The sequence below is a fragment of the Chenopodium album genome, chromosome 7, assembly GCF_948465745.1.
Source record: "Chenopodium album chromosome 7, dcCheAlbu1.1, whole genome shotgun sequence".
Lineage (NCBI taxonomy): Eukaryota > Viridiplantae > Streptophyta > Magnoliopsida > Caryophyllales > Amaranthaceae > Chenopodium > Chenopodium album.
Window position 1 is genome coordinate 69878607 of NC_137840.1, and position 26951 is coordinate 69905557.

Here is a 26951-nt window from a genome sequence, read left to right on the forward strand (position 1 = left end):
CTCAACCTCGACACCAGTTGCCTCTGCTTAAGTCATTCTCCTTCAAATGTATAGTTACGCGATTCATTTACCTTCCATGTTTTAAACTGGTACATTATCACTTAATTTGCGATCATTGAAATATTTATACTGGTGACCAACACAGGGTTAAAGCTATCTTGAGTTTACACCTCATAATTTGAGCATGCTCATCTTTATCAATGACCCATTTGCTACAATGATCACTTGTATATATACCACATCATTTGTGATCTTGCTGATTAGATAGGATGGGATATACATCGTACTAAATTTCTTTTTCGGTTTTTCTGTATAGATGGAGTCTAGCCTTAAAATCATCTATTTGGGCTAGGCGATGTCCTCTAAACCAAATCGGCCAAAGTTTGTCCAAGATCAAATTAGCTCAACCCGAGAACGGATTTACTAAACAAATTTTCTTTCTTGTTCGACCTGTCCAACCCGGTCTAACTTATAGTCAAGACAATCAATTCAACCTCGATACCTAAATCCACCCTAACCCGAGCACGACCACGACCACCACCACCACTAAAACAGAAACCTCATCATCACAATTAACAAAAGGATATGATCAAATGTGCACATGATGATCCATAATTAGCATAATAAGTAGGTCCCAAAATTGATGATACATTTAACCAATCACCACTATAAAATATATCAAACGGTCCAAAATTTCCCACATGAATAACCATAATAATAACTACTACAAAGACTACGTATTCATAAATAAATTAAATTAAACCTAACATTTCCGCAACATCACCATCTTTCCCTACCATTGTCGACGTGTACCCTTTTTTTTTTTTTTTAATAAATTAATTCTTTTTTTTTTTTCTGCTTTGTTTTCAGTGTTTACTGCATTACTCACCTAAAAAAAAAAAAAAATCTATTTTTGGGGGTCACCTTCTTATTTTTGTTCTTCAATTTTTGTAATTTTGTTTTTGGATAATCCAATAATTCAATATATAGTTATCTCAAAATTAAATTAAATTTCTCAAAAATTGAATTTTAATTTTGAATATTATTGGCAATTGGATTGAATGGCGGCGAATCCGAAGCCGTTACAATCGCGGCCATATGAAGGGGAGGTTCCCGTTGACGGAGAATATTCCGGTGAATCGGACGGTGATGATTCCATGGAAGACGATGGAGTTGATGAAGATCAGACGGTGAGGATTAGGAGAGAGAATGGAAGGATGGGTCCCAGTAGTGGTAGTAGTAGTAGCAGGACTAGTGAACTGACCTTGTCTTTTGAAGGAGAGGTCTTTGTTTTCCCTGCTATTTCCCCTGAAAAGGTACTTGCACTTCTGATATTCTATTTTGGTTGTTTAATCTTTATGAAATTTGTGTATAAATTATGTAAATTTTACAATTTGATTATCTAGAGGAATTTTATGTTAAGTATGAACATGTTACTATGTTAATTTGATAAAGAGGTGGTACAAAAGACGGGTTGTAAATTTGTTTTGTTTTAATACGTCGAGTAAATGTGTTCGGGGGTTATCTTTAAGAGTAGCTTTTGTTGACAAATTGATTTTGATATCGAGGTTGTACACAAGACGGGTTGTAAATTTGTTTTTTAAACATTTTGTAGTAAGTGTGTTCGGGCCCTTCGGGGCTATCTTTTGGTGTAGCTTTTGTTGGCAAATTGTGTTTTTTGAGTAGTGTTTAGCAAAAGTTACCACGATTAGTGTTAGAATAATATGGAGTTGTGGAGGTGAATATTTCTCTAAATTTAAGGGTTTAAGACTAGTGGTGTGGAAGGCTTACCTCAAACAAGTATTTCGACGATTTTTCCTCTAATAGCTAAGTGTGATACTCAACTAGTAGAAGAGTTCACAACTACTACAGTTACTAATTTTGCCAAACATGGTCACAGTTGAACATTGTAAATTTTATACGAGAAAGACAAAGGGTATATTATGTTTTGAGTGGTATTACAATTCTCTTTCTCTCTTTCATACGGCTGAAAAATATTGAGAATGCATTTAAAAATTGCAAAGAAAAGGTTAAGACATTGATTATGCCAATATTCTTTGTGATCAATTTTAATTGGTTGATGTGATTTACTATTGTTTGTTGTGATTTAGAAGGTTTATTTAGCACTTCATGTGTACTTCTCTCACATAATTTAAAAAGGTATCAATACAAATTCCAATATTTGAAGTGCAAACATCTCTGTCTGTTTTCTTGTTCTAATGCATAGAATAGAAAACTTTCCCCTAGAAAAATTGTAAGTGTTATTAAATATTGCTAGGAATTCCCAAATGTAAACTTCTATTTGTACTTTATGGTACAGTGGTTTGGTTTGTTTTATTACTTTTGTTCATGTGTGATTTTTGCAACTTATTCTATCCGAAGATGTCAAGTTATATACTTGCATTAGTTGTATCATTGTATGTAGTATTATTTTTTTTTTTATAGGAAATGTGTTAAATTTCAAAACGTGTATAAATGTACAGATTGTGTGTGTATAAAATATGTTTTGCTCGTCTTTGGTTATTTGATAACATTGTATAGTTGTAAAAAGACGAATCATGGTAGCTATCCATAATTGCTTTTGCTGATGTATTTTATTTTTTATATATTTTTTTTCACTTCTAATATTATGTAGTCTTTTTGTAAATTTGTTCGACGATTCTATATCTAAGGTTATTATATCAGTCAGAATATTTTGTAAGTCTCTCTTGCCTAGCATTACAAAGATCAGGGAGTATAGGTGGTAAAACCGATTTGTTTTACATTTGAGGTTACTCTCTGTGGATTGATATTGGTTTTTGTTGAGGGATTCCTTTGCCATAACCTTTCTTCCTCGTTTTTCATGTGTAGTGTAATAAGTGATATGCAGAGCTGAGTAGTGTTCTTAGATTTCAATGTTCTGTTTGCTATTGATCTCATGTATCAACGTTATTGTTTGTTATGCCAAGTGTTTTTGATTCCTAATTCTTACTGATGTTCCTTGTATATGGTATGCTGATTATAAAATACTTTTGATAGTAAGCTTGTGTGATACAGAAGCATTTCTTATTGGAGTTTCAAACTACAGGTCCAAGCAGTGCTCTTGCTCCTTGGAGAACGTGAGACTCATGCTGGAGTCCCAACAACTGAGGTTGCTTTTGGACAAGAAAATAGGGTAATACTTTTCAAAAATCAAAAGAATTTTTTTTTTATAGACAATAGGTGATGCTGGAGAAGCTTGTGACAAGGATATATAATAAACTGTTTCCTATATAGATGTTTTGAGCTGATTTTGTAATGAATTTGCAGGTCACTGGAAGTCCTGTGAGGAAATCCATTATTTCTCACCGGATAGCTTCCTTGGTTAGGTTTCGGGAGAAAAGAAAAGAGAGGTGTTTTGATAACAAAATCAGGTATACTATACGAAAGGAGGTTGCTCAAAGGTGAGATTTCTCTTTAAGTTCTTTTTCCAGTTTCATATTTCTATCAGTCAGTTTACGGAATTTTTATGTCTATGTGCTGCTGAATTCACTGTTGGTCTGTTGGAAATGCTATTTTATCTATGCTAAGGAGGTCGTAGAAATGATGTAGAACTTGTACTCATTAGTTGTCACACCAAATGTTCACACTTATAAAGATTTATCTGCTTGTTCTGTTGGCTCTGTGCACCACGGATTTAAATTGCAGCAAATGTTTAGATACGTGTGCCTGAGTCCAACCCATGAGGTCTGTAGCTATCTTTACTCATATATAACACCACACTCCACAAAGTACATGCAAGCTCACTCTTTACTTGAACCAACAAGGCAGACAGACTGTAAAAGCTTTGAGGTGATTACTTTTGTCAACTCAAGGGATTGCTTCTTGACACCAGTGGTGCTTTATTTCTCTTTTCTATTTCTAGGATGCATCGGAAGAATGGCCAATTTGCATCTTTGAGAGAAGGTTCAGCATCTTCCAATTTGGAAGCTAAGAAGAACTTGGTGGTTGGCAGAACCCTGGGACAAGATACTGTGTGAGTTCTTGTTAATTTAATCCCCACTCTTCCCATATGCACACCGTGCTGAAGAATAACTAGCTTATCTCCAAATTTATGTATTTTCCCTTTCTAATTTTCTCCATAATTTTCAGTTCAAACAAGTGTCAGCATTGTGGTATTAGTGAAAATGATACACCAGCAATGCGACGCGGACCATCTGGTCCAAGAACCTTGTGCAATGCTTGCGGACTGATGTGGGCCAACAAGGTGTGAAATCATAATATTGTTTTTAAAATGTTATAGAGTTAAGATTCTCGAGAGAGATAAAATGTTATAAAATCAGCATATATGCATTAGGCTTTGACTGATAAAAAATAATATGCTGTAGGATAGAGGAACCCATTTGTGTAGGATTCTGTCTGTGTAAAATGGTCTATGTGTGTACGTTTCTCAATGCAAGCTTTTTTTATAGTCAAGTATAAACAAGTCTTAAATTTTGCTGAATGATATAAAATGTAAGTTCATAAGACAATGAAGGTTATGGAAGTTAGACAGGACGCCAGGACCACAGGATGCAGCTAGATACATAGATGAATATGGAGCAAAATTGCTGTAGTTTGCTAAAATCTGCTTCACCTATGCACTTGCGTTGAGGTTTTGAGCTATAGAGATTGACCTTGCAAGTTTACTGCACAACTTTTTCTCTACTAGGGTTATGATCTAGTTTTTGCTGTTCCTGGTCAGACAATCTGTATATTTTGTATGACATAATCTCTTCACGTTAAAGATTGACTGGTACATGAGACTTTATCTGAGAACTTCGATATATTAGCAAGTAGATGTCAAATGAGGACAATTTCTCTACACCCTTCATTGTTTTAGTTGTTTCACTATGCGGACCTTTCACAAAATAACTACCTTTTATTGATGCTTGTGAACAATAAGGAGGCACTCCTTAAAATATGATCATATGAGGCTCTGCATGAACATTGTCTGGAGTTATGCTGTATAAATCTATGTTAACTTTTTCTCAGGACTCATGTCTTACCTGTGCTTTTGCTAAAACTGAAAGATGCACTTGTGATTTTACCGTAGTCTTGTACATTGTTATTGTAGTGTGGGTTCCTCGCTCATTTAGTTGCTAATATGTGTAGGGAACACTCAGAAATTTAAGTAAAGGAAGAAGAAGTTTCTTACTTGATCAGGCTGAACCTGTAAGTATCTTTAAGCTATTTTGCATTTCAAACTAACTAGTAGAAAGTAACTAGTAGAAAGTTAGTAACTACTAACCACCCAGCACATGTTTTTTTTTTCCTTCCTCAGGGATAGCTGAGCTTGAGTGTTGTGTGGGATATTTTTAAGCTCTTGCTTTGCTGGTACACTAAAGTTTTGATATTATACCAGAATAATTGTGGTGGACATAATTAGAGATCTCACTTTTATATCTTAAAGTAGTAGTAACTCATTGCTTAGTAGCCTTTATGAATTTAACTAAACATATGTGTAACTCATTAGAGCTGAAACTATTTTTATCAAGGTGAAAAGAACATGGTCTAAGTTATTCCACTTAAATCGCAGGGAACCCCAGTTGATAGTAAACCTTCCATTGTTGAAGAAAATTCACTTGCCAACCCGTGTAAGCTTGTATGTTCTCTGTGTGTCACTTGTACAAGATTGGTAGTGTTTCTGTTCCTCATGTCACTGATTTTTACATGCAGAGAACCCCAAAGGGTAATTCCAGTGCTGTAACTATAGCCTATGTCAATTCGTTTGCCAAACCCCACAAGGAGGTAATTGATATTTGTGCATGCTTACTGCTTTTGTATCTGTCCAATTTGCCTCAATTGGCTCAATACTTTTACATACAGTATTATTGCTTGGTTGCTTGAATTCCCTCAACTTGGATGCGATAAATTACTTTTGGACATTACATTGATTTATAACTTGGCATCATCCAGAATTCTCATAGGATAGCAGATGCAACTAGCATGCTAACAGAGATAGCCGCAGATTCATCTGGCAAATTTGACAAAGAAGTATAGTATCATTTAATATCCTTCTAGTTCAAGTGGTTGTGGATTTAACTTGGCTTTCTTGACTAGTTTGCACTTTGTGATTATTGCTCAATTTCAAAGTGAACGTTTGCAGGATACTATGGCTGAGCTTGATGATAGTTCTGAGACAGACGTGGATATTCCTACCAACAGTGATTAGTAGGTATTCATCAAGTACCTGTATTACAGTTGGTTTTCGTAACTGATGCTGATAATTGATCATAATTATCTCGTCTTTTTTAAAATAACTGATTTGTGAATTGTGATTATAATATGTCCTTGACAGATACAGAGTGTAATTGCCTCACAAAAGAGACTGAACTTGAAGTGAAATCTCAAGAGCATGCACTGATGCTGATTACAGTGTCAATCGATAAGACTTGACGTTACTGCTGGTTAGCATCAGATTATTGGAGTGATTGCTGCTATACATTTAGACTTATGTCCTCACGAGCGAGGAGTCGCTTCTTGTCTTGATATTGCTCAAGTTGTTGCTTGTGTGTGATGTACTGAGTCTCAACAGATGGGAATTCACCATGAGGTGAATGTAATCTTGTAATGTTGAAGACAATGTTTGTGTGATGATAAAATCAGTCACCGAGGTTATATTGTTCTCGTGATTGTGGCAATACTGATCTTTGATAATTCACAGTTAAATTTCTGTGTGTGTGTGTGCAAGAGAGAGCATGAAAAGTTTCATCGTCATTTCTCCACATTCTCGCAAAACCAACAAAATAAAGCATCATTATTTTTAGGTCTTTGTTGAGCCTCTAAGAACACAGTCTAAAGAGTCTATAGACCTTTTGTTTATTCAATATAAGTCTTAAATGTTTTTTTGTAAAATTCTACCAACAAAGCTAGTTGACAATCATTAAAAATAAAAAAAAAATACTCCCTTTGCTTCTAAACAAGTGCATCACTAAATTTTGACCTCTTTTTTTTTCCCTTCAAACAAATATGACGTATTTACCTACTGATATAAAAACCAAAATTTTTTGAATTTGTTACAATATACATTTTCATAATATCAATTTTTTATAAGTTAAACTTATACAAAGTATACAAAATTAAAATATTAAAGGTTAAATATCGTCCTTTATTATGTGCTATAAGAAGTAAGTTTAGCATCCCAACGTAATATTCAAAAACAATATGGTATTACTCCGGACTACTAATTGACACAGGGTTTATGAATTTGAATTTCTACTAGAATCTATGTAGTCTTGAAAACCAACCAAAACTAAATGCCTCAACCACTATATTCAAAGGGGAAGAAGGATGAAGCCAACATTGATCTCGCCGAGAAATGAATATGTTTTTTGAAGAATGTTAGTTCTTCTGTTCTTCATGACAATGAACAATCTCAATAAGTCATCTGAAACTAAATGCCACAGGCAAATCACAAGGGAAGAGGGGTTTCACTTTTAACATTGTACTCATTGAGAACTAAATCATATTCCCTTTAATGATTCACTTTACATAGCACTATAGCAGTAATTCCAGTAAAATTAACTGGAGATACCAAGTATAAATCTAAGGAAAAGGTGGAGCAAAATTTTGTTTCTATACAATCTCATCTCTCTTTTCCTCAATTTGACGAGTATTTAGTCTTTTTTGTAAAATTTACAGGAGAACGGGTGACTTCAAAAATGTACCTACAAAATCACAGTGTCATTCATGGCTTGGAAGCTGCTGAACCCAGAGTGTTGAACAGCATATTTAAGTGCTCTGTGAGACACTCTCGGTGTAGGGAGAGAAAGTTTCAAGTTACTCCAGATATGTGTCTCGAGCTGGCATCCTGGCAATGAATTCATCTAAATCGTATATTAGACCCAGCCACATGTGTTAATCTGAATGCACTGAAGTTTTGCCACATAATCAATAGAGTGGCATCAGAAGAAGCTGTTCAATCAGGCTCTCAAAGAATTTCACTCTCATAAAAGTATCTTCGATCTGACTCTTTTAACAGGTTTCTGTCTAACCTTAATGTGGTTGTTTTTCGTAGTCACGAAAATCTTCATAAGGCGAGGATTCACTTGAAGAATCACTTTCATATATTGTGGTTTCCTTTGGAGATGAAGGAAGTGAATCTTTTTGTTGAATAGGACCTGGTAGAAAACAGTTATCAGTACAACAATATATATACAGCAAAATGATATTCCTCAGTTAATTTCAGAAAGACCATGAACATGGTCTAAAGGCCTAATAGGGTAATACTATCGTTAAAGTCACTGTCATATCCGTAAGTTCTCACTCAAGTTAAAGTCACTGTCAGTCCGTCACTATTGTAACAGTGATAGGAAGAAGACTAGGATGTCCTAAAAAGCTGCTTTTTGCATTGTTACAGCCAACCTCTCGATATAGTACTCTTGATTCTACTTCCATTCATCAAAGCTCGATAACTTTGACTGTGTATAAAATTAGAATTTAAATACACATTTGTTGAATTTATACTACATATCAAAGAGATACTTTCCAAAAAAAAAAAAAAAAAAAACTTTTAAGTTTTAGTGATACACAGAAAAAATCTCAAATGCTCAAAATCAAGTAGACTATTAGTTTGAAATAAGCCTCAAGCATATTAGTATAACAATTGTTCCCTCTGTATTTAAATATATGAAACGTTTTCCTTTTCCGGCTGTGTTTAAATAAATGAAACGTTACAACTTTTCTCTATTTTTTAATAATATTTTACCAACTAATGGTCCCCAAAAAACCACTAACCTCTCTTCTCTCTCCTCAAACTAACACCCCACTACATATTTTAATAAATTCAACCACCTTACACTCTGTGAAAGTCAAAAATGTTTTATTTATTTAAACACGGAGGGAGTATTCAAGTATGAGGGTGCACAGGCTATTAGAGAGATTAGGAGTGGACCAACCTTTTCTAGAGCGGAATTTCTTAGTATGTCGCCTAATCAGCTTCTTAGCTTTTGTTATTGTTAGTTGCCTTGCAAAAGGTGAGAACTCCACATCACTTTCACTCCATTCCCCATTATATTCATTATCTGCATCACCCCTCATGGTGCGTAGCACAAACTTTTTGGCTTTCCGACGCTGAGTATTAAATAGGCCCTTTATAGAAGTAACAAAACCATCACCTGCTCCATCTACAGGAAGCTTAGGAAAGGCCACTGGGAACTGCTCAGATTTACCAGCCTGACCACCATCACTGTCACTGAGGTTAAGATCATCAGGGATGCCAGGTCCTGTAATCTCCCTGTGGCTTTGTGCTTTGTCTTTGAACTTTTTTCCCTGCAAATTGAAAATAGATAATAATTAACTGTGCCTAAGACAAGTTCCAATTATTTACGGTCAGTAGGTCAAACATTTAAAAAAAAATCACCTAAAACATATTTCCTCTGTTTAGCAATAGTTTCACCATTTTGACTTTCACATTTGCCAACACAACTTTGACCATAAATATTTTAGCTGTCGATTAGCGAGCATTTTTTTTTATAAAGTTGGTATTTTGAAAATATATACTTCGCATTTAAATAAACATTTAGATCAATCCATTAACTTTTTAAATTATAATATATTTTTTTATAGGTTAGTAAAAAGACAGGGTCAAAGTTAAACAATTTAATGGTGAACGAAGGTAGTATTCAAGGGCTGCTCAAGTAGAAAGATTGGGTTGTGCATTTAAGCCCACTAAACATAGAGTAGGCAAAGATTAGTTTCAGATTCATCCACATCAATCACATCAGGACCCTTATGATTAAGGGTAAAACTTTTAGAGTCCAGTATAATTACGAAGAGAATAATAAATAAGACGTGGAGAATAACAAAGCGAATTTATAAGAACCAAGAAATGGACAACAGGTATATAGATATAATGTTACCTGCATTCCAGTCACTGACTTCAAAACTCCCCAAATTATATGTTTCTTTACTCTTGAAAAGAGTCTCCTCCAAGTTCCGGTAAATTCAACACGGTGAAATTGGTCCATGAGTAATCTCAAATCACTCACAGCAAATCTTGATCCCTCATAAGTGACCAGTAGCTCGACCTACAAATTTAAAATTATGATGCGTCATTTTTCAGGAGATGCATATATTCTTTAAGAAGTATCACAATCAAACAAAACTTACTGACCTGACTTATCTTGATATTGTGAAATTCCATCATTTTTCGAGGCCTTGATCTTTTATCATCATTAGACTTCCCTACCTTCTTTTCTTCATGAGATGCACGACCCAATTTGATCTGTTTGGGGTCTTTTGCTTTACCTTTAGAAGAGTCATCTTGTTGTTCGCTTGATGGCAGAGGCCCACTTTTGGAGTTAGATGTGCTTGAAGAATGAAGTTGTAATACAAGTTCATCAGCAATTGATTCTGCAATATTTTCTTCCCATGTTTTGTCAAATGAAGATGTTCTCCGCAGCTCTGACGCTGTACCAGTATTTGATTTGTTGTGTTTTGATGCCTGTTGAAAAACCCAAGATATCTTTGATTAACTTGTCATATGTTAAAATACTTGAGAATTTTTTACAAAATTAACTTCACAAATGCCAGAAAATTAAAAAAATAATAAATTTTTTTTTTATTTTTTTTAAAAAAACTCTTCATGGGCAGTGGGCATCAGAACCCAATAACTAGAGCTCACCAGGGAGGTGTCAGTATGAGTGCTTCCAGATGTTGAGGGCAATCCAGAGGCACTTGTCCTAGAGGAACCTTCAGAGTCCTTAGATCCAGAACCTTCCTGTGGGAAAGAACCCTTTTTCACTCGTTTTAAACCAGCAGTAGTTGAAACCTTCCAAACCTCCTGCATGGCAAAATATGACAAGTCACAATCAGAACAATCTCAACAATATCCTGATAACGTGACGATTTAAATCCTTATCCTCCTGTTTGCACAGACTGACACTGACACTGACACCAATTCTAGTCTTATACAATTTTTTTTTTTTGGGTCAGGTATTTGGCAGGGGATGTTTAGGTCTTCATTAGCATTGGAGCATTACGATGTTTATAGGAGTAAAGGACCACAAGAGTTGTAGACTAACCTGCCGCCTCTGAGAATCTTGCTCTTCTTCAGGAAAAAGATACTCCCACATCATTCTGTACATTGTCTCTGTCAAATGGATTTTTAGGGGATAAATCTCTACCTACAGTACATCGAACAAGTAAGATCTGTTAGCGCCTTTAGCGACATACATTGTGCAGCCAAATTAAAGAATTTCAATTGGTAGAGGAAAGTAGCTCTCTAAAGATTAGCAAAGCTATATCAGGGGAAGAAAAGGAAAACAAATAAAGGAGACTCAAGCCAATCAGGTAAACCAAGCTTCTACAGGATTCAAAGATTGATATTACCACACTTTCTGTGGTGCACTACTCGGACTCTTCATTTCACCTCACGTACCAATGTCGGACACTTGATACTCGGACATGGGTGGGATACTTGGACACTTCATTTTAGTTCAAAATCATGGAAAATTTTCACAAAATAACTACAAAATAGCTAGGTCGGATACTTGGACACGTATCCGTGTCGCACATGGGCACCCGAGTCCAAGTAACATTGTGCACTAAACCCATTCACAGACTTGAGCATAAAGGTGCTGTAAAATTAGTCTTTATCTAGTGTCCAGAAACGTAAAAATTTATCACCTATATTCACGAATATTATTTAAAATTGTTTCCTCAGATCAGCCAAGATGATGAAATCAACTGGGATTTATTTTGGACAAATTATGTAAGCAAACTTGAAAGAAGAAAAGAAAATGCAGAGCAATAAACAGTATAGTTGTATTATTGATGCTATTAACATCCCCAATTTGAGAAATACAGCCCAGACGTGAGATTGGCTGGTTACTCTTACAAAAAGGAAAAGAAAGATGATAGTTTCTGGATGCTCCTCTCTGGCATGCCTCCCTTATTTATACTATAATCCTTAAGACCTTATGTCATATTATAATCCTTTTCATGTTGTAAACCTTTTCTTGTTCAATTGCCAGCTATATAAGTGACCGTTTGGTTCGCAAAGTGAAATGAGTTTTTAAATCAGGAATGAACTAAAGGTGCTATGTGGTTGAAACTTGATACTTAATACCATGTGTTTGGTTTTGTTTAGGAATAAACATATTTCTTTTAATTGATACCAAAAGGTATGGTATGAACCATACCCACCACCTTCGTGTTTCTAAACCCCATGCCTTATGGGTTTGAGGTATGTGTTTGAAATTTCCTTAAACAAACACAAAGGTATGGGTTTTACCCATTCTAAACCCATACCTCATACCTAAATTACTTGAACCAAACCCCCCCCCCCCCCCCCTCCCCCCACAAAGTGTGCTACATTCCTAGTAGGGTAGTAGTTATATACTTATATGTTCAATTTTTTAATAAAACACAGTTAATAGTTTTCTTCTAACACATATCCATTCCAAGGCAATTAAAGAAGTGCAATTAAGACCTAGGTTCAAAATTGACAAGCAATCAAGCGAGGCTGTGTAATATAAGAGTTATTTCCAAAGAACTTTTGTTTCCTTATGTAATATAAGTAGGTTCCTTTCTGCGTCAAAAACTGTGGCAATAATGTGTATTAGCTAAGGTAAATTTTATAATACATAAGACTGATAGACATGCCACTGGTGCAGTTTTCATGCAGTGTTCACATGTATGCAACATATGTACATATATATATATATGTACATATATATATATATACATATATATATATATATGTACATATATATATATATATATATATATATATATATGTATATATACATATATATACATATATATATATATATATGTACATATATATATATATATATATATATATACATATACATATATATGTACATATATATATATACATATACATATACATATATACATATACATATATATATATATATATGTACATATACATATATATATATATATATATATATATATATATACATATATATATATATATATATATATATATATATATGTACATATACATATATATATATATATATATATATATATATATATACATATATATATATATATATATATATATAAAATCATCTCTGTCAAAACCTAAAACCTGTCAACAGAAGAGGATATACATTTTACGTACCTGGAAAAGTTCAAGTGAAGAGTTTCCATCCTTGGGAGGCCCTTGTTTAGCATCTACTCGAAGCATAACTTTTCTGCAGAACAAATTCAACGGTTCACAATTATGCACATGTAAATATAAAAGGAACTAGTGAAGAGGAAATAAAAATTAGCAGAGATATCTTTTGAAAGACGAAGGTAAAATATGGAGGCAAACCCACATGAATACGGAGTATCACAACCATTAAATAACAAAAATGTCAAGAGGCAGAGCAGAAATTATGTAAGAATAAATATACAAGTTCCTAAGAAGGTGCTTACCTTCCCCACTCAGGAGGAGGATTCCAAGCTGATAAAAGCATGTCAGATTTTGCATTTGGCAAGCAGTTTCTCACAACCAGATACTTTGTCGTAAATCTAGCCACACCAACATCTTTGTAGTCCCTGTCAAAGTCATAAATCTGCAAGCAAAAATAAGAAAGTCAGCGAAAAGCTTTCAATGACATGAACGCCTCAACATGTGCAATGTACTACTTCCACCCAGATGCATGGAAAAGCATGCCTGGCGACTAGGGCGGTCAAATTTTCAACAGTGATGTGGAAGTCCCAAATGCTGCTTTTTAAAGATTTCAACAAAGTAAAAAGAAAGGAATAAAATAGACTATATAAAACTAGATTAAAGATAGATATAATAAAGGGCAACATTTTTGAAGGTAAACTATTAAATTTAAATCAGGTTGTTTGGACTAACACCACTTGCCAATCTCTCCTCATCATATAAATAAAACTCTATTGCACTCCCACCCTCCCCTCTATTCTCTTTTACACTTTCCTAAATAGAACTCTATTGCACTCCCACCCTCCCCTGTATTCTCTTTTACACTTTCCTCTTCCTTTTTCCTCTTCAATACCAATCACTGCACTCTATTATTTCCTTGTGCTTTACATGACATTGATATGAGAAAATTTGGAGATATACCGGGGAAACATAAAAAGGTAGTTTCTTTCTTACTATAAAAAAAGTTAATACTCACCATTTCGTTAATCTCAGCTTCAGCAAACTCTTTACCGTCGACAAGCATGCTCCAAACTACTTTGTTAATTTGCACAGAGATGCGCATGGCATAAGAGGGACTTTTATTCTTCTCTTTTTCCATCAATCTTAATTCAGCAGCTTTATGCAAGGTAATCCTTAATGATGCTGATGCCTCTTTTCTTAGCTTACGCACATTCCCAAGCTCATTCTTCAGCCTTTGAACCTAGCCAGAGAAAAGATATAATGAAAAAGAATTTAAGTTCATTTCCAGGATTACATTCTACCATAAATTAGAATGGCTCAGAAGGACAAATGAAGAGGTAGACTCAATTCTCCAGATACTATATAATCCAAGGAAATGTGCCAACATGACTATTTTGATTTTATATTTCTTTAAAAAAGAAAATGACTATTCAAAATCGCTATTCCACCTTTTTACATTTTCCATTCTTTTTTTTTTGGTGGGGGGAAAGGAAGGGCAATGAAGGCATTAACTAAATTACACATCTTATTTATACCAAAAGCCTCAGTTCAGAAGAAACTGTTCAGTTTATATTTGTCTATTTTGCAGATAAAGTCATATATGCCAAAGCAAGAATCTTTATGCCAACCAAACAATTCCTAAATCAAGAAAATGAACCATGAACCATACTTTTTTTTTTCTTCTTTTTTTTTAATAGAACAAGTCCTGGTAATATGTTATAAGCCTATAACACAAAGTGTCACACATCATTCACACACCCTAAGAGTGTTGTCCAAGATGAAGGTTTAATGAAAAATCTAAACCTACCACCCAGGCAAGCACCAATCTAACAACAAAATCAAGGCAGTCAACTTAATGAAAATTTTTCTACACTCCATTTCAAAGGCCACTTCTTTCCATTTTCTCCCATCCATACAACACTACCAGGCTGAATAATGACAACATCAATGTTTTTTTTCAGGTGCGGAAGACTTATACTGGAAATGGCATGACAACCATAAAAAATAAAGGTGAATAGAAAAGTCCAGTAGACATCTTGTCCATCAGATTCACACATCCAGAATTGAGCTCATGATATGGAAACAAGATAGCGTACAAAATGAGAGAGGAAAAACTTAATTTTTCCATAAGACACAAATAAATTCAACAGAAAGATAAATTCAGGCCGTTAATAGATTGATTAACTGAACACTTCAACCTAGAATTTTATCAAAGAAAAAGATTTTTGCATCCTAGAACCATATTGGTCTCGATTTTGATATAATTGGTAACAGGTAGCATCAATAATCTATAAATACCAAAATAAAATATTTATACTACATACAATTTATTTTTAAAGGCATCTTAACCACCTTTCCACCTATTAGGAATTCATTAAATTCTGTTGATGATGCAAATTGACATTAATAGTGTATTTATAGTATATGATAACCAATTATCTAACAGTTATATTATTAAGTACTCCCTACATCCCACATTAGATCACATACTTGTCATGATGGCTGTCCCAGTTACTTGGCATACTTACTGTATCAAGTAAATTTTCTCTTACTTTTGCCATCTCAACCCCACATTTTTTCTTACCTTTTCTTTCTCCAACTCCACAATTTCTTACTTTTTGTCTGTCTATTTTCCATTCTTTATCTCTATTTCAAATTCAACTGCACAATTTGATAAAGGATGGAGGAGTAACATTAAATGTTACATCACTACAGTCTACAGTCATATTACTTATGCTTTGAAACAAAACTCTTTAGCTAAAATGCCTGCATTTCAAAAATTGAATAGTAGGTGGGGAAGGAATCAAATATTGCACGACGATAAGTAGCAGAACATATAGGCAGCACCAGTAAATAACGCAAAATTGTAATATAGTATTTGTAACGCACCAAAGTGGATCTTCCACCAGATATCATCCACAACTCGCCTTCTTTCTCAGGAATTTGGTCTACAGAAGCATCATTACCAAGTGATAATTTCATGATATCATCGAGAAGCATCTTTTGCTCGCGCTCTTTATGTTCCAGCTTGATTCTAGCAAGTTCTACTTCTTCAACTCCATCAGGGACCACTTCATCTGCCTCTTCTTCAACATCATCGTCATCTTCTGAAGGATAAGTTAGACTACTTTTCCTAGGTCTGTATCAGAGAAAATCTTAGCTAGTAATAGTTACATAAGACATATAAGATTAAAAATACACTGGTAATTTTTTACATCATCATAGTCATCTTCTGAAGTACTATTTATAAACAAGAGTTTCTATCTGAGGAAAACAAAATAAAAAAGCAATAATCCTCAAACACATCTATCTAAACAAAGAAACAACAAACAAGATTAAAAGTAGTTTCTTGCGGCCAGTAGATCTGTAATCTGAACCCAGATAAACTAATATCCAATGCTAGTAATGATGATTATACTAACACTAAATTAAGTCTACACAGCAATTTTAAACCCCCATGTTCTCAAAGTTGTTCTTTATACATAATCCATTAAAAGATTGCAGCGAACATGACTTCAACAAGGACACTCATGATTTAGGTTTAGCCAAGTCAAATATGGAACATCAAAGTTCAAATGAAAGGTGGTTTTGGCAATTGGCGAGTGGTCACTGGAATTTGATGTATCTAGTGGCAACTGGCAACCCGTGAATGGCCACTAAGGCCCTTATTCAATACAACTTAAAATAATAATATTAAGTAAAAATAATTTCAATTCTGTAAAAATATGTTCTATTCCGTAAAAACAATTCCGGTTCAGTAAAAAGTGCAGTCAGTAAAATTCAGTAACTATAAGGAAGATATAATATAGAAAATCAGTAAAAATAATTTCAGATCAGCAAATAATTTCAGTAAAAATAATTTATCAGTTCAGTAAAAATAATTTCAATTCAGCAAAAATAAGGTGAAGTGAACAAGGCCTAAGAAATACTTCCTCCGTTTTTTTTTTTTTTTTTTTTTTTTTTTTTTTTTTTTTTGGCATCACTTTGGATTGCACAAAGTTTTAGGACAGTAATATAATATTATGAGTGGGTGAATAAATTATTATAGTAAAAGTAAGATGGAGACCATGAAACAGAAAGTATGTGAGAGAGGGTAGATATTTTTATTAAATAGTGGGACCATGGAAGAGAGAGATGATAAAATAAGTTGAGTGGGGTTTAAAGTAAGGGGGAGAAATGATAAAATATAGTATGAAGTTACCAAAAATAGATGTGATGCATTTAAAAAAACACCCCAATAAGGAAAGTGATGCAAATAAAAAAAACGGAGGGAGTAATCTTTCTTGCAGGTTATTCCTATGATAGTGTCACTACATTACTTTTCACTATGATTTGGAAGGGAGTGAAAAATTATGTTCATTTCCATTTCCTACAAATATTCTAGCGTACTTTAATTTCTAGATGAGAAAGGAGAAGACAAACAATAGACATGTATAATATTCTTGGTCTTTAGGAGAATAGCAACATTTAGAGTTTTACACTTTCAATGCACAACTATAATCCTTAATATCCTTAATTATCTATAATCAAAACTATGAAATTTCGATAATTATCCTTAATTTTCTATAAATCAAAATTATGAAATTTTGTTAATTTAAAAACATATATCAAGATGAATCTAACAAGACCCACATGATTATGTTTTTCCTTATATGCATATCATAATAAATGGTCAAAGTGGAATCTATGATTGGTATATAGTTAATGTTGCAATATTAATGGAGCAAAGGGAGTATTAAGGGGAAACTTGATTTTCGAGAGGAAAGGCAAAAGGGGAAAGGAAAAGAAAGAGTCCCAAATGTTTGATGTTATTTGCATAAATACAACAAAGGAAAGAAAAGAAAATTACCGCCACCAATCCACCATCCCTTCCTTCTAAAGAAATCGCCACCATCAACTACAACATGGAAAAATGCTAAAACCATAACCATCCCATACTCTTGGGACTTACCAAAAAGGGAGTGGGTAGCTTTTCGCAAGTGGTGTGGCTTTTGTGGGCGGTGGGTAAGTTTTCAGTAATAATCTGATGGATGGATAGGGTTTTCATATATGTTGGTTATAGATGGTGGTTCGGTGGGTTTTGTGGTGGCCAACAGGCACGAGGTTGGGGGTGGAGGGATCAAACGTCAGGTAATTGGTTCGGGATTAACGTGAGTGGGTGTCGTGGTCAACAGTGGTTCGTGGTGGTGGTCAACAGTAGATAAGAGAAAAGGTAAGCGATTACTTAGGAGGTGGGGAATGCGTGTAGAGGATTTTGGGGAGAAGAAGAGGGAAGAGGGAATGACAAAATATGCCTAACAAACAACAACTAAGGCAATGAGTCTCATTAATTCTTGTATTCATTCCTTTATACCCCAAAGCAAAATATAATCTTATCCGCCCAAGTAGTTGCCCATGTTCCAAAATACATATAAGTGGACTATGCCCACATCTAAGCACTATATTCCCTAGTTAACCATTGGGGACAATTAAATCTTATATACTTCCATATAAAAGCAAGATCGGTATAATTTTTACAAACCTAGGACTTCCAACAAGCTCTTCTGCTCTTCCTTTACACAACATTTCCGCAGCAAAAAGAAACCAACTAAAATTACTTTCATTTCTCCTAAACCACAGAATTTTCGCCATGAACTTACACATCTCACTTAACTGTCATTTGCTTCCTCCTTGTTGCAAAGTTATGGGTCAGATGCCTTTTGAAACAAGGACCTACTTAAAACAGCCTCTTAGGTGTTGCAGGGTAAGGCTAATAACAATTGGTAGCTATAAATCTCCCTTTCTACTCTTCCTTAGCCGCTAGGGAACCCCTTGTAATGGAGTAACTCTATGATACGCTCTAAATAGCATCATAAATTAAGAATATTGGATGCAAGGTCCCAATGTTGACCGACAAAGTGGCAAGAGCATGGATAAGCACCAAGCCACCAACCATATAATGCACAAGATAATTTTTTCACATTTTACAAAAGAGAAACTTTGTACTACGTAGTATTTAGTGAAGTAAGAGAATAATGCCCGTTAGACCATTATTGGTCTGAATATTAACTTTCAAGCAACAAGTAGGAAGAAGTTTCATACTTGGGAGGTCTTGCGAAGAGAAGATTGGTTAGCACGTCTAACATGACTTGAAACTGCCGAGAAGTCATTGTTGCCTTAATGTTATGTGAATTGAAAATCAGCTCTTTCAGGGGCTTCACCTGCAGTAAAATATCGGAAAGAATGTAAACCAATCACTTCCAGGAAATGGCAGCTGAAATCACATTGTGACTTCAATGTTTTGAAATACATAATTATACTTTTCATCCACATAAAGTCTGTACCTTCAATTCAGGAGTCCCACCTTTATGCCTAGTATAACGGAAATACATGTCACATGGCATAAATACTCTTTCCAATAAAGCACCAGTACGTTTCACTTTAGGAGAGCTTCTGCGGATTTTTGGAAGCCACTGCAGCCCTGCCCCTGGATCAACATCTGTTGGGGCAACATGAGCTTGTACATGCTCCAACATTGCAGATAACTCCATACGTTTCCAAGTCATTTCAGGTGCAGATTCAGGGATTTTTGAGCTTTCTGAACCAAGTGCTTGTTCAATTAACTCATATCCAACTTGAAGGACAGAATGGAATGAACGTGCTAAGACACGACCACTTACAGCAGCAAGCAGAAATCTACCCTGTCAAAACATAAGGAAAAATATCAAAAGACAATAACAATCCTACTTCCAATTTTCTTACTTACTCCAAAAAAAGAATATGTAAACAATAGAACTTAAATCATGTAAGGTACATTCTTTAAGTCCCCGTGAAAAAGTTTAAAAAAAAAAAAAAAAAAAAAAAGGGTAGCACACCCACAGGTACATTCTTTAAAATTAGCAGTAAAATGTAACACAACCGAAGGAAGAGATAAACAAGAAAATCTGGCTCAGAAAGGCCTTACATGCAAAGGGTCATTGTTTGAAAATATTTAAGAACTTACATTGGCTTCTTCTGAATGAAGATTGAATTGTGGCTCAATAACATTGACCATAAAGTGGCGAGTCCCCTCCTCTTCTGAGTCGGTTATATTTACACTATTTGCTGGTGAGAAAAGAAAAAGAGCCCTTGTTATGAACAAAAAATAATAGTCACCGAAAACTTGGAAAGGTATACAGCTTGTTACATTCTATACCCATGAGGTTAGGGGTAAGAATAAATAAATTAAATTGGAGACAGTTGCATCCAATAACATTAAAGATCAACAGATACCAAACTAAGAATAGTAAGTATAGCTACCAACCGATTGAAATAGCAGAAATACTTTCTGTTTTGGCAGAATGAGATGGTGAGGAAACTGATGCTGAATTTTCTTGCTTTAACAAGGAAGGGTTTCCACCACCGCCAGCAGAGGGCTTCTCGGTGTCATCGTTTTTCTTTTCCATCTCAGCAATCCTTTGCTTCTCTTCAAGAAGTTTTCTCTGAGCATATTGCCGAGATGGAGAAGATTTGGGAGGAGCAAATGCTTTAGATAATCCACCAACCCAAGACCAAACAGCATCTCGATTCTCAATATTCCAAAGAAGCTTAAGGCCATAGACAAAGACCCGCTGACAATTGTCAGCTATTACCACATTATAACCATCATCATCGCTGGGGTCAGATCGTGCATGCTCATCACTGTCACTGCCATTTTCAAACTCTGACCTCACATATGTCATCTCAAGATTTTTCCTTCCAGCTTCTTGCCAAGCCAGCAACCTCACAGGATCTGCCTTTGGAGATTGTTTTCTAATTGTAAAGTAATCAGATGATAACAGAAAACCATCATCACGAGGCCTTTCCATACCAGCACCTGTGTTGTTGCTTTTTTCATTGACTCCTTTATCCATTGAAGAAGACTGTGAGTTTTTCCTGGTCATCTGAACTACTTTGGAAACACTAGTACAATCTTCTCGATCCAAATATACCTTGGGCACATGCAAGTCTAGACCTTGATAAACAAGGTCAAGAGGCTCACGCTTACTCTCAAAAGTATACTTTTGTTTCCCTCGACTATTACACATTTCAAATTTTAACTTTGACATCTTAAAAGTGAGTCCCTTGGCAGGATCATCACTATCCAATGGCATGTGCTTTATACAAGTGGGCGTAGCATCTACTCGGAGCATAAACTCAGTCATCACCCTATCTAGTGATAGATTTCCAGACCTTGGAACTCTTGGCACACCAAAACGAGGCCACCTAGAAAAGGTACGCAGTTTGTACGGAGGAAGGTAATTCAAATTCCAGAACTTAACAATCCATGCCAGATCATGAGCACCAAGTTTTAAGATTGGATAACCACCTTCCGTGTCATGTACTGAGGCACTGGCAGAACCACCTGGGGTCAGACCATTGTCAATGCCAGCTGATTGTGATGATTTCTCAGAAGGATGCGGTCTTAAAGAGAAATTCCACCGCAGAGACAGAGAGGTAGATCTAAATGGATCAAAAACTCTCTCACGGAGTTTTCCTTCATTAGGGAGTGCAAAAAGATAATGATTAAGTGGAGTTCCAGAATCACACTCCCAATCCATGGTAACTTCCAAAGTAAAAGTTGGGGTTTCAATAACAGGCACGGCTACACCAGCAGGAAGTTTCAAGCCACGACTTTTTGCCAAATTCTCCAGGCTGCTGGTCAAAATCTTAAAGTCCTTAGCAGAAGTATAAATACGTCCATCTGACTGATGGATCTCCATGTAACCTGTCTGAATTTGGAGCTTGTCAAACTTTTCGTAAGGGTCAGTAGTTGCAAGGGCAATCCAACGGGATTCAGAAAAAAATAGAGACACATGTCCATGCATATAGTTTCTCACTTCATCCCACCAAGGCAAGCTTTTTTCTTTTTTAATGGGTGGAGGGGGAGGATTAGGATTCCTGATGCTCAAATTAGCCCTGCGCAGGGCCACTGTGAAGGCATAGCTTATATCAGTAAAGACAGGCTCATGACCTACTCCAAATGAAACTTCCCCATTCTGAAAGTGAAGGGGAAGATCTAAATATGTTTTCATTGGCGGAGTCGTTCCACTTGCAGAACGAAGTAAGTCAACTTTTCTCCATTTCCCAACATACACATCTTGGCGCATCTGGGGCTGGAAAGGAGTTGCCTGCAACAAAACAAAGAAGGGCAGATTTAACAGGCAATGGAGAAACAACTTGCAAAGCCCCACTAGAACTTTCTTCACATTGTACACCAAAACATAAACAAAATAAATGAAGCCTAAAGCACATTTCCATATATGGAATTTATGATGATTAGTTCCAACAAGAGGAAGCTTTTAGAATAAACCCGATACTTATTGCTAAATATGGAATTTATAATGTCTTGCAGCAAGTGAGACTGTGAGAGGTGTAGCACTATTAAGCTAGACTCCATAAAGGCCTATGATAAAGCAAGCTACAGCTATTTCAGAGATTGACACATGACAACAAGCTTTTGGGCTTAAATGTAGTCAGTTGAGCTGTAGCTGTCTTTCTACATCTTGTTAGTCTGCAGACGGACAACATTTAAAATGACTCAAGACCTGAGGAAGAAAGGGGACCTTTTCTCCCCTTCTAACTTCACTTTAGAGGTGCATGTGTTAAGTTATTAATCCTCTAGACAGAGAAAGAAAGTCTATTAATGATTCTTGTCAAAAAATGAGGTCATTGACTCACATGCAACTTGATGACCAATTTTCCCCCTTACATGCTAGAGAACATCCGTACACTATTCTTTTCATTGCCTATTTTGATTTTATTCATTACAGTATGCAAATATTCTCCCTTCTTCCCACACCTTACACCTGAACAGCTGGCTGACAAAATACTCTTGAATAATAAGCAAAAAGTAATAGGCTAAGAGAATAGATATTGTCAGAAGGCAATTTTTATATTGTTAGAATTGTTACCTGCTGTGCTAGTACCAAGCAACCTTCACAGTTACCAGAAGTTGCTGCAAAGATAGGAAATGTATAATTTCTAATCTGAACAACAAGAGTGCCAGTCCGTAAGAACAAATTGCTTCCATATAGTCTGGAAAATGGTATATCCTTCTCTTTCGCAACAGGATCAAGTTTCTTGACAACTTCTATCATTCCGGCTTCACCGCCTTCAATTTTTACCAAGGTAAGATCCAAGTCTGTGGCAATAATGGAAAGAAGAGAAGTTCTAGACCTGCTGGGCTTAAAACCAGCTTGAAAGCCTTCCCTACAGGCTCCAGAGCCCTCAGAGGCCACAAGTTTTTGACATGCCTTGTAATATGATTGGAATGACTGCTTATAAATTTCTTCCTCTAACTTGTGTATAGCACAAGGATCTTGCAAATCTAAATCAGCTCCATTGTAGTTTAACTTTTTAACTGAAGTGGAATCACCAGTATCAGCAGCAGAAGTGCAATGCTCACCACCGGAGACAAGGTCGTCTAAAAAATTTAATCGAACGGCTAATTCGCGGGCCTCATTCTTCAGGAGCTGGTAATGCTCATCAAGCCAGCCCTGCATTGGCTCCTCTTCAATATCAGCTGTCAACTTGCGAATGCAAAATTTGACACTTCCAAATTTTGAAGAACCGGATTTTTTGGATTTAGAACTCTCTTTCTTAAACGGAAAAATGAGTTTCTTTTTTGCAGCCATTATAAGCTTCAACGCCCGCAACTGATCCTCAACGGAATCATCAATGGCACGTAACTCCAACCTATATGGCAAACAAATGTGTACATCAAGGCCTTGAATCACCCAGTCCCAAGTTGTGATTAGGGTTGCATCAGGGCCATTTGAAGTCTTCGGAATGCGAGAAATCTGCATCCGACTACTTCTGAAGATTCTACAATCATTAAAACTGAACATTAGCCCCTCAAGGAGCACTCCAATGCGAGCATTCTCAGAAAATATTGACTGAACTTTAACCATTGCTTCAACACCATCTCCGGCCTCAGCTGATATACTGAGCATTTCAACATCAACAGCAAAGACAGATTCCTTTTTCTTATGTTGTTTTTCTTCATTCCCAGATTCTGCAAGAACTACCTTCCCTTGTTCAGGTTGGGTCATATTAGGGGGGCCTTCTGAGTTATCGTCAACGGCTTCTTTAAGTTTTTGGTTATGTACTAGTAATTTCAAGTGTAACATAAGCTCAAAAAGTGATATATGCACATCTGGCTCCCATCGAACTGCAATGTCAGTAGCACTGAAAAGAGAGCAAACAGCTATCTCTTTAAGACCCCCAGTACGACGTACAAATTTTGCATTTTGCATATCAAGCAATAATACTTTTGACCCGAGAATACGATCATCTGGATGCTCCTGGTAGATTGACCTAGCTCTTTCAAGTTCCATCTGAGCAGACTGTTTGTCCTTGTTCAAACACACACTCAGATGTAAGATCTCAAGTGATACAGAGTACTTTAACTTCTTGCATTTGTCTGAAACCGTGGAAAAAATATTTGCAGTTCTTTTGGTACCATCATCTGAAACAGTGACCACAAACCGACCTCCTTGTGATCCATAATTTGCACGTTTTGGATCTTCAATAATTGTGTTTTCCAAGCCAACATTAGCACAAAAATTTACAGAACACCGTTCCAGAGTAAGCATTAAAAGTCGGGTCCCTTTTCCCGATGATTTTGATGAATGTTTTCCCCGAACTTGATTTTTCTTTCCAGCACCTGACAATTTTTTGAAAAGAGCTGACAAGGACAGAGCAGTTACTATAAGTGATTCCACCCGTCTCATGGTGAAGTAAATACCCATACCAGTCACATCAACAGTAAGAGCTGATATAGTCTTAGGACCGCCTTCTGGAAGCTTATCGACATCCTTTTTGCCCCAGTCTAGACTAACTTTTGCAACATGCAGTAAACATCCTGAATTAGTTTCAACACCAAATAGACACTCCTTCAAGCATTCTTGATACTCATCAGCCAAATGCAGATTTAATTCGCCAAATTCCGCATGTATTGCTGTCCCCTTGCTAGAAATATTATTCGCAAACACATGTGAAGATTGCGAGCAACCCTATTACAATCAAAATATAGATATAAGTTAGTTTAATTAATTCAATATTTAAATGACTTCTTGACAAGTTAACAAATTAAATAAATAAAGAAAAATACTCAATGCAAGAGGAAATGGTGGTTTCTGTAAAATCAACACTACTATGACCTAAAAGTACAGATGAACCATCACACTTGCTGGAAAATAGCTTCTTACCCAAAAAAAAAAAAAAAAAAAAAAAAGGGGAAAAACAAGTAAATTGTTAGCCTCTGACCAGTCCAAACAATACACTGGGAGGAAGAAAAACAGAGTAGAGGTTTTGGATGAAGGACCAGGGTAAAATTACTTGAATAAGGTTATGTTCATACAGGCTAAATTTTTTTCCTCAGAAATCTAAATACATCTAAAGAAAGGATAAACAATATTTGGACATTGCAACAGAGGACATGCATAACTTAACAAAAGATCCAACATCTAGTCTCCCCTTCCATCAGATAACTAAAAGCAATTAATTGAATAAGAAGAGACAGAACAATTACTTTTATACATAGAACAGACAACATACTTATGTAAACAGAGAAGACACTTATCAGCTGCTACTTACATGGTACAGAGGTAAATCACTCATATTATAAAGGACGACGGTCATCTCGGGAGCTGAAACTGTACAAGTCCACATAATGGCCTTGGATTCTTTGGACTTCGGTTTATCAACTGACACACCTTCTTCTTTAAGCACCATCTTTTTCTTCTTGGCAAAGTGCAGGCGGATCCATGGTTCCAATCGACTCAAGATCATGTTGCACTGAGTACCCCCTAACTTTACGTCAATCTCAGCCCTGACAGCTGAAGCTGACTGAAAATCCAAATATATTGTTTAAGACAAGAGCACAACAATACAAGGTATAAGGCATTATATCAAGCTTCCCATAACATAAAGTAAGCACAATAAATTAAAAAAGAATGACATGAAACCGTCACAACAAAGCTATCTAAAAAGAACACACATAGGACGGTTATAATTTTCACTCTTTGATCTTTTATGTTTGATTAGTAAGTGAGAATATATTTTAGAAGTAAATTCAAAAAAATAAATATTTAGCATGGTAATGAGTAATAGACTCGGAAATTTTTGGGCTAAACAAGATATGCTAGGCTTATCTAGGACCTAAAGGGTTCAAAGTTGAAAGAAATATTTTTTTTTTTTGCTTTGTTCCCTAGTGAGCTCAAGTAGTGTTCAACTGTTATAAAGTTCTCTAGCTTCAGATATTTCGAACAGTTCTTTGTTACAACTTTTTGTCAAGACTCAAGACAACGATTTTCAGAAAGTGACCAGCATGTTTTTAACCAGTCTTAGTACCATCTTTTCCCAATGTGCAAAGAATCATATTTTACTCAGATACATTCCCCCAGTAAAGGCTCTTTTTTGGACTCTATTTATACAAAATTAAATACCGAGCAAAATCAGGTATTGCCTTCCTGAACAAAATATCTTTTCCACGTCAGCTTAAAAGCTTAGAAGAAAATATTGCACATAGAAATCATCCACATGTGATTCTGTATTTGGGAATCAAGAATAGGAGCTTTAAAAACAAACATTTGGAGATATTACACCCACTATTCTCACTAAGGACTGGCCAATGCACATTCAAATCTCCATCAAGGATAATTTACACTTCAGATATGCACATGGCCATAAACCCCCAGGTATATTATGTGATATTTTAACAACAATTTTGCACATAGATAAGTTTGAGGTGCTCTATTTCACTTCAATATTGAGATCATGTGAGAACCTAAGGCTAAATTGAGAACAAGGAACCAATTTGGGGCCCTGGATCATCCTAATTAGACGGACAAGGTGT

The 26951-nt window shown here is 35.6% G+C and overlaps 2 protein-coding genes across 4 annotated transcripts in view; one reads left to right on the forward strand and one right to left on the reverse strand.

The window, feature by feature from the left end:
• The first annotated feature begins 879 nt into the window (after nt 1–879).
• On the forward strand, nt 880–6626 carry LOC145639339 (GATA transcription factor 19-like). 2 transcript variants are annotated; one of them, XM_081690562.1, is made up of 11 exons: nt 880–1316; nt 3068–3154; nt 3289–3422; nt 3884–3994; nt 4111–4225; nt 5113–5172; nt 5537–5602; nt 5677–5748; nt 5917–5994; nt 6107–6175; nt 6299–6626. In XM_081690562.1, the coding sequence occupies exons 1-10, from the start codon at nt 1062–1064 to the stop codon at nt 6170–6172; spliced, it is 1044 nt and encodes a 347-aa protein (XP_081546688.1). In that variant the 5' UTR covers nt 880–1061; the 3' UTR covers nt 6173–6175; nt 6299–6626. The 2 variants fall into 2 exon arrangements, with proteins under 2 accessions (XP_081546688.1, XP_081546689.1); XM_081690563.1 differs by lacking the exon at nt 5917–5994.
• An 822-nt stretch (nt 6627–7448) lies between these two features.
• LOC145639340 (protein SABRE-like) overlaps nt 7449–26951 on the reverse strand; it is a 30464-nt gene continuing 10961 nt past the window's right edge. Inside the window, exons 8-24 of one of the 2 annotated variants that reach the window (XM_081690565.1) lie at nt 25691–25942; nt 23005–25107; nt 20376–22221; nt 20076–20176; nt 19417–19773; nt 19175–19293; nt 15983–16232; nt 14109–14333; nt 13396–13535; nt 13097–13169; nt 11025–11126; nt 10625–10783; nt 10115–10444; nt 9861–10028; nt 8898–9270; nt 7995–8120; nt 7449–7871 (exon numbers count right to left, since the gene is read on the reverse strand). In XM_081690565.1, coding sequence (XP_081546691.1) covers nt 7996–8120; nt 8898–9270; nt 9861–10028; nt 10115–10444; nt 10625–10783; nt 11025–11126; nt 13097–13169; nt 13396–13535; nt 14109–14333; nt 15983–16232; nt 19175–19293; nt 19417–19773; nt 20076–20176; nt 20376–22221; nt 23005–25107; nt 25691–25942 — 6723 coding nt within the window. In that variant the 3' untranslated portion in view covers nt 7449–7871; nt 7995. Of the gene's footprint in view, nt 8121–8897; nt 9271–9860; nt 10029–10114; nt 10445–10624; nt 10784–11024; nt 11127–13096; nt 13170–13395; nt 13536–14108; nt 14334–15982; nt 16233–19174; nt 19294–19416; nt 19774–20075; nt 20177–20375; nt 22222–23004; nt 25108–25690; nt 25943–26951 lie in introns of both variants that reach the window. The other variant, XM_081690564.1, reaches the window with a different exon arrangement.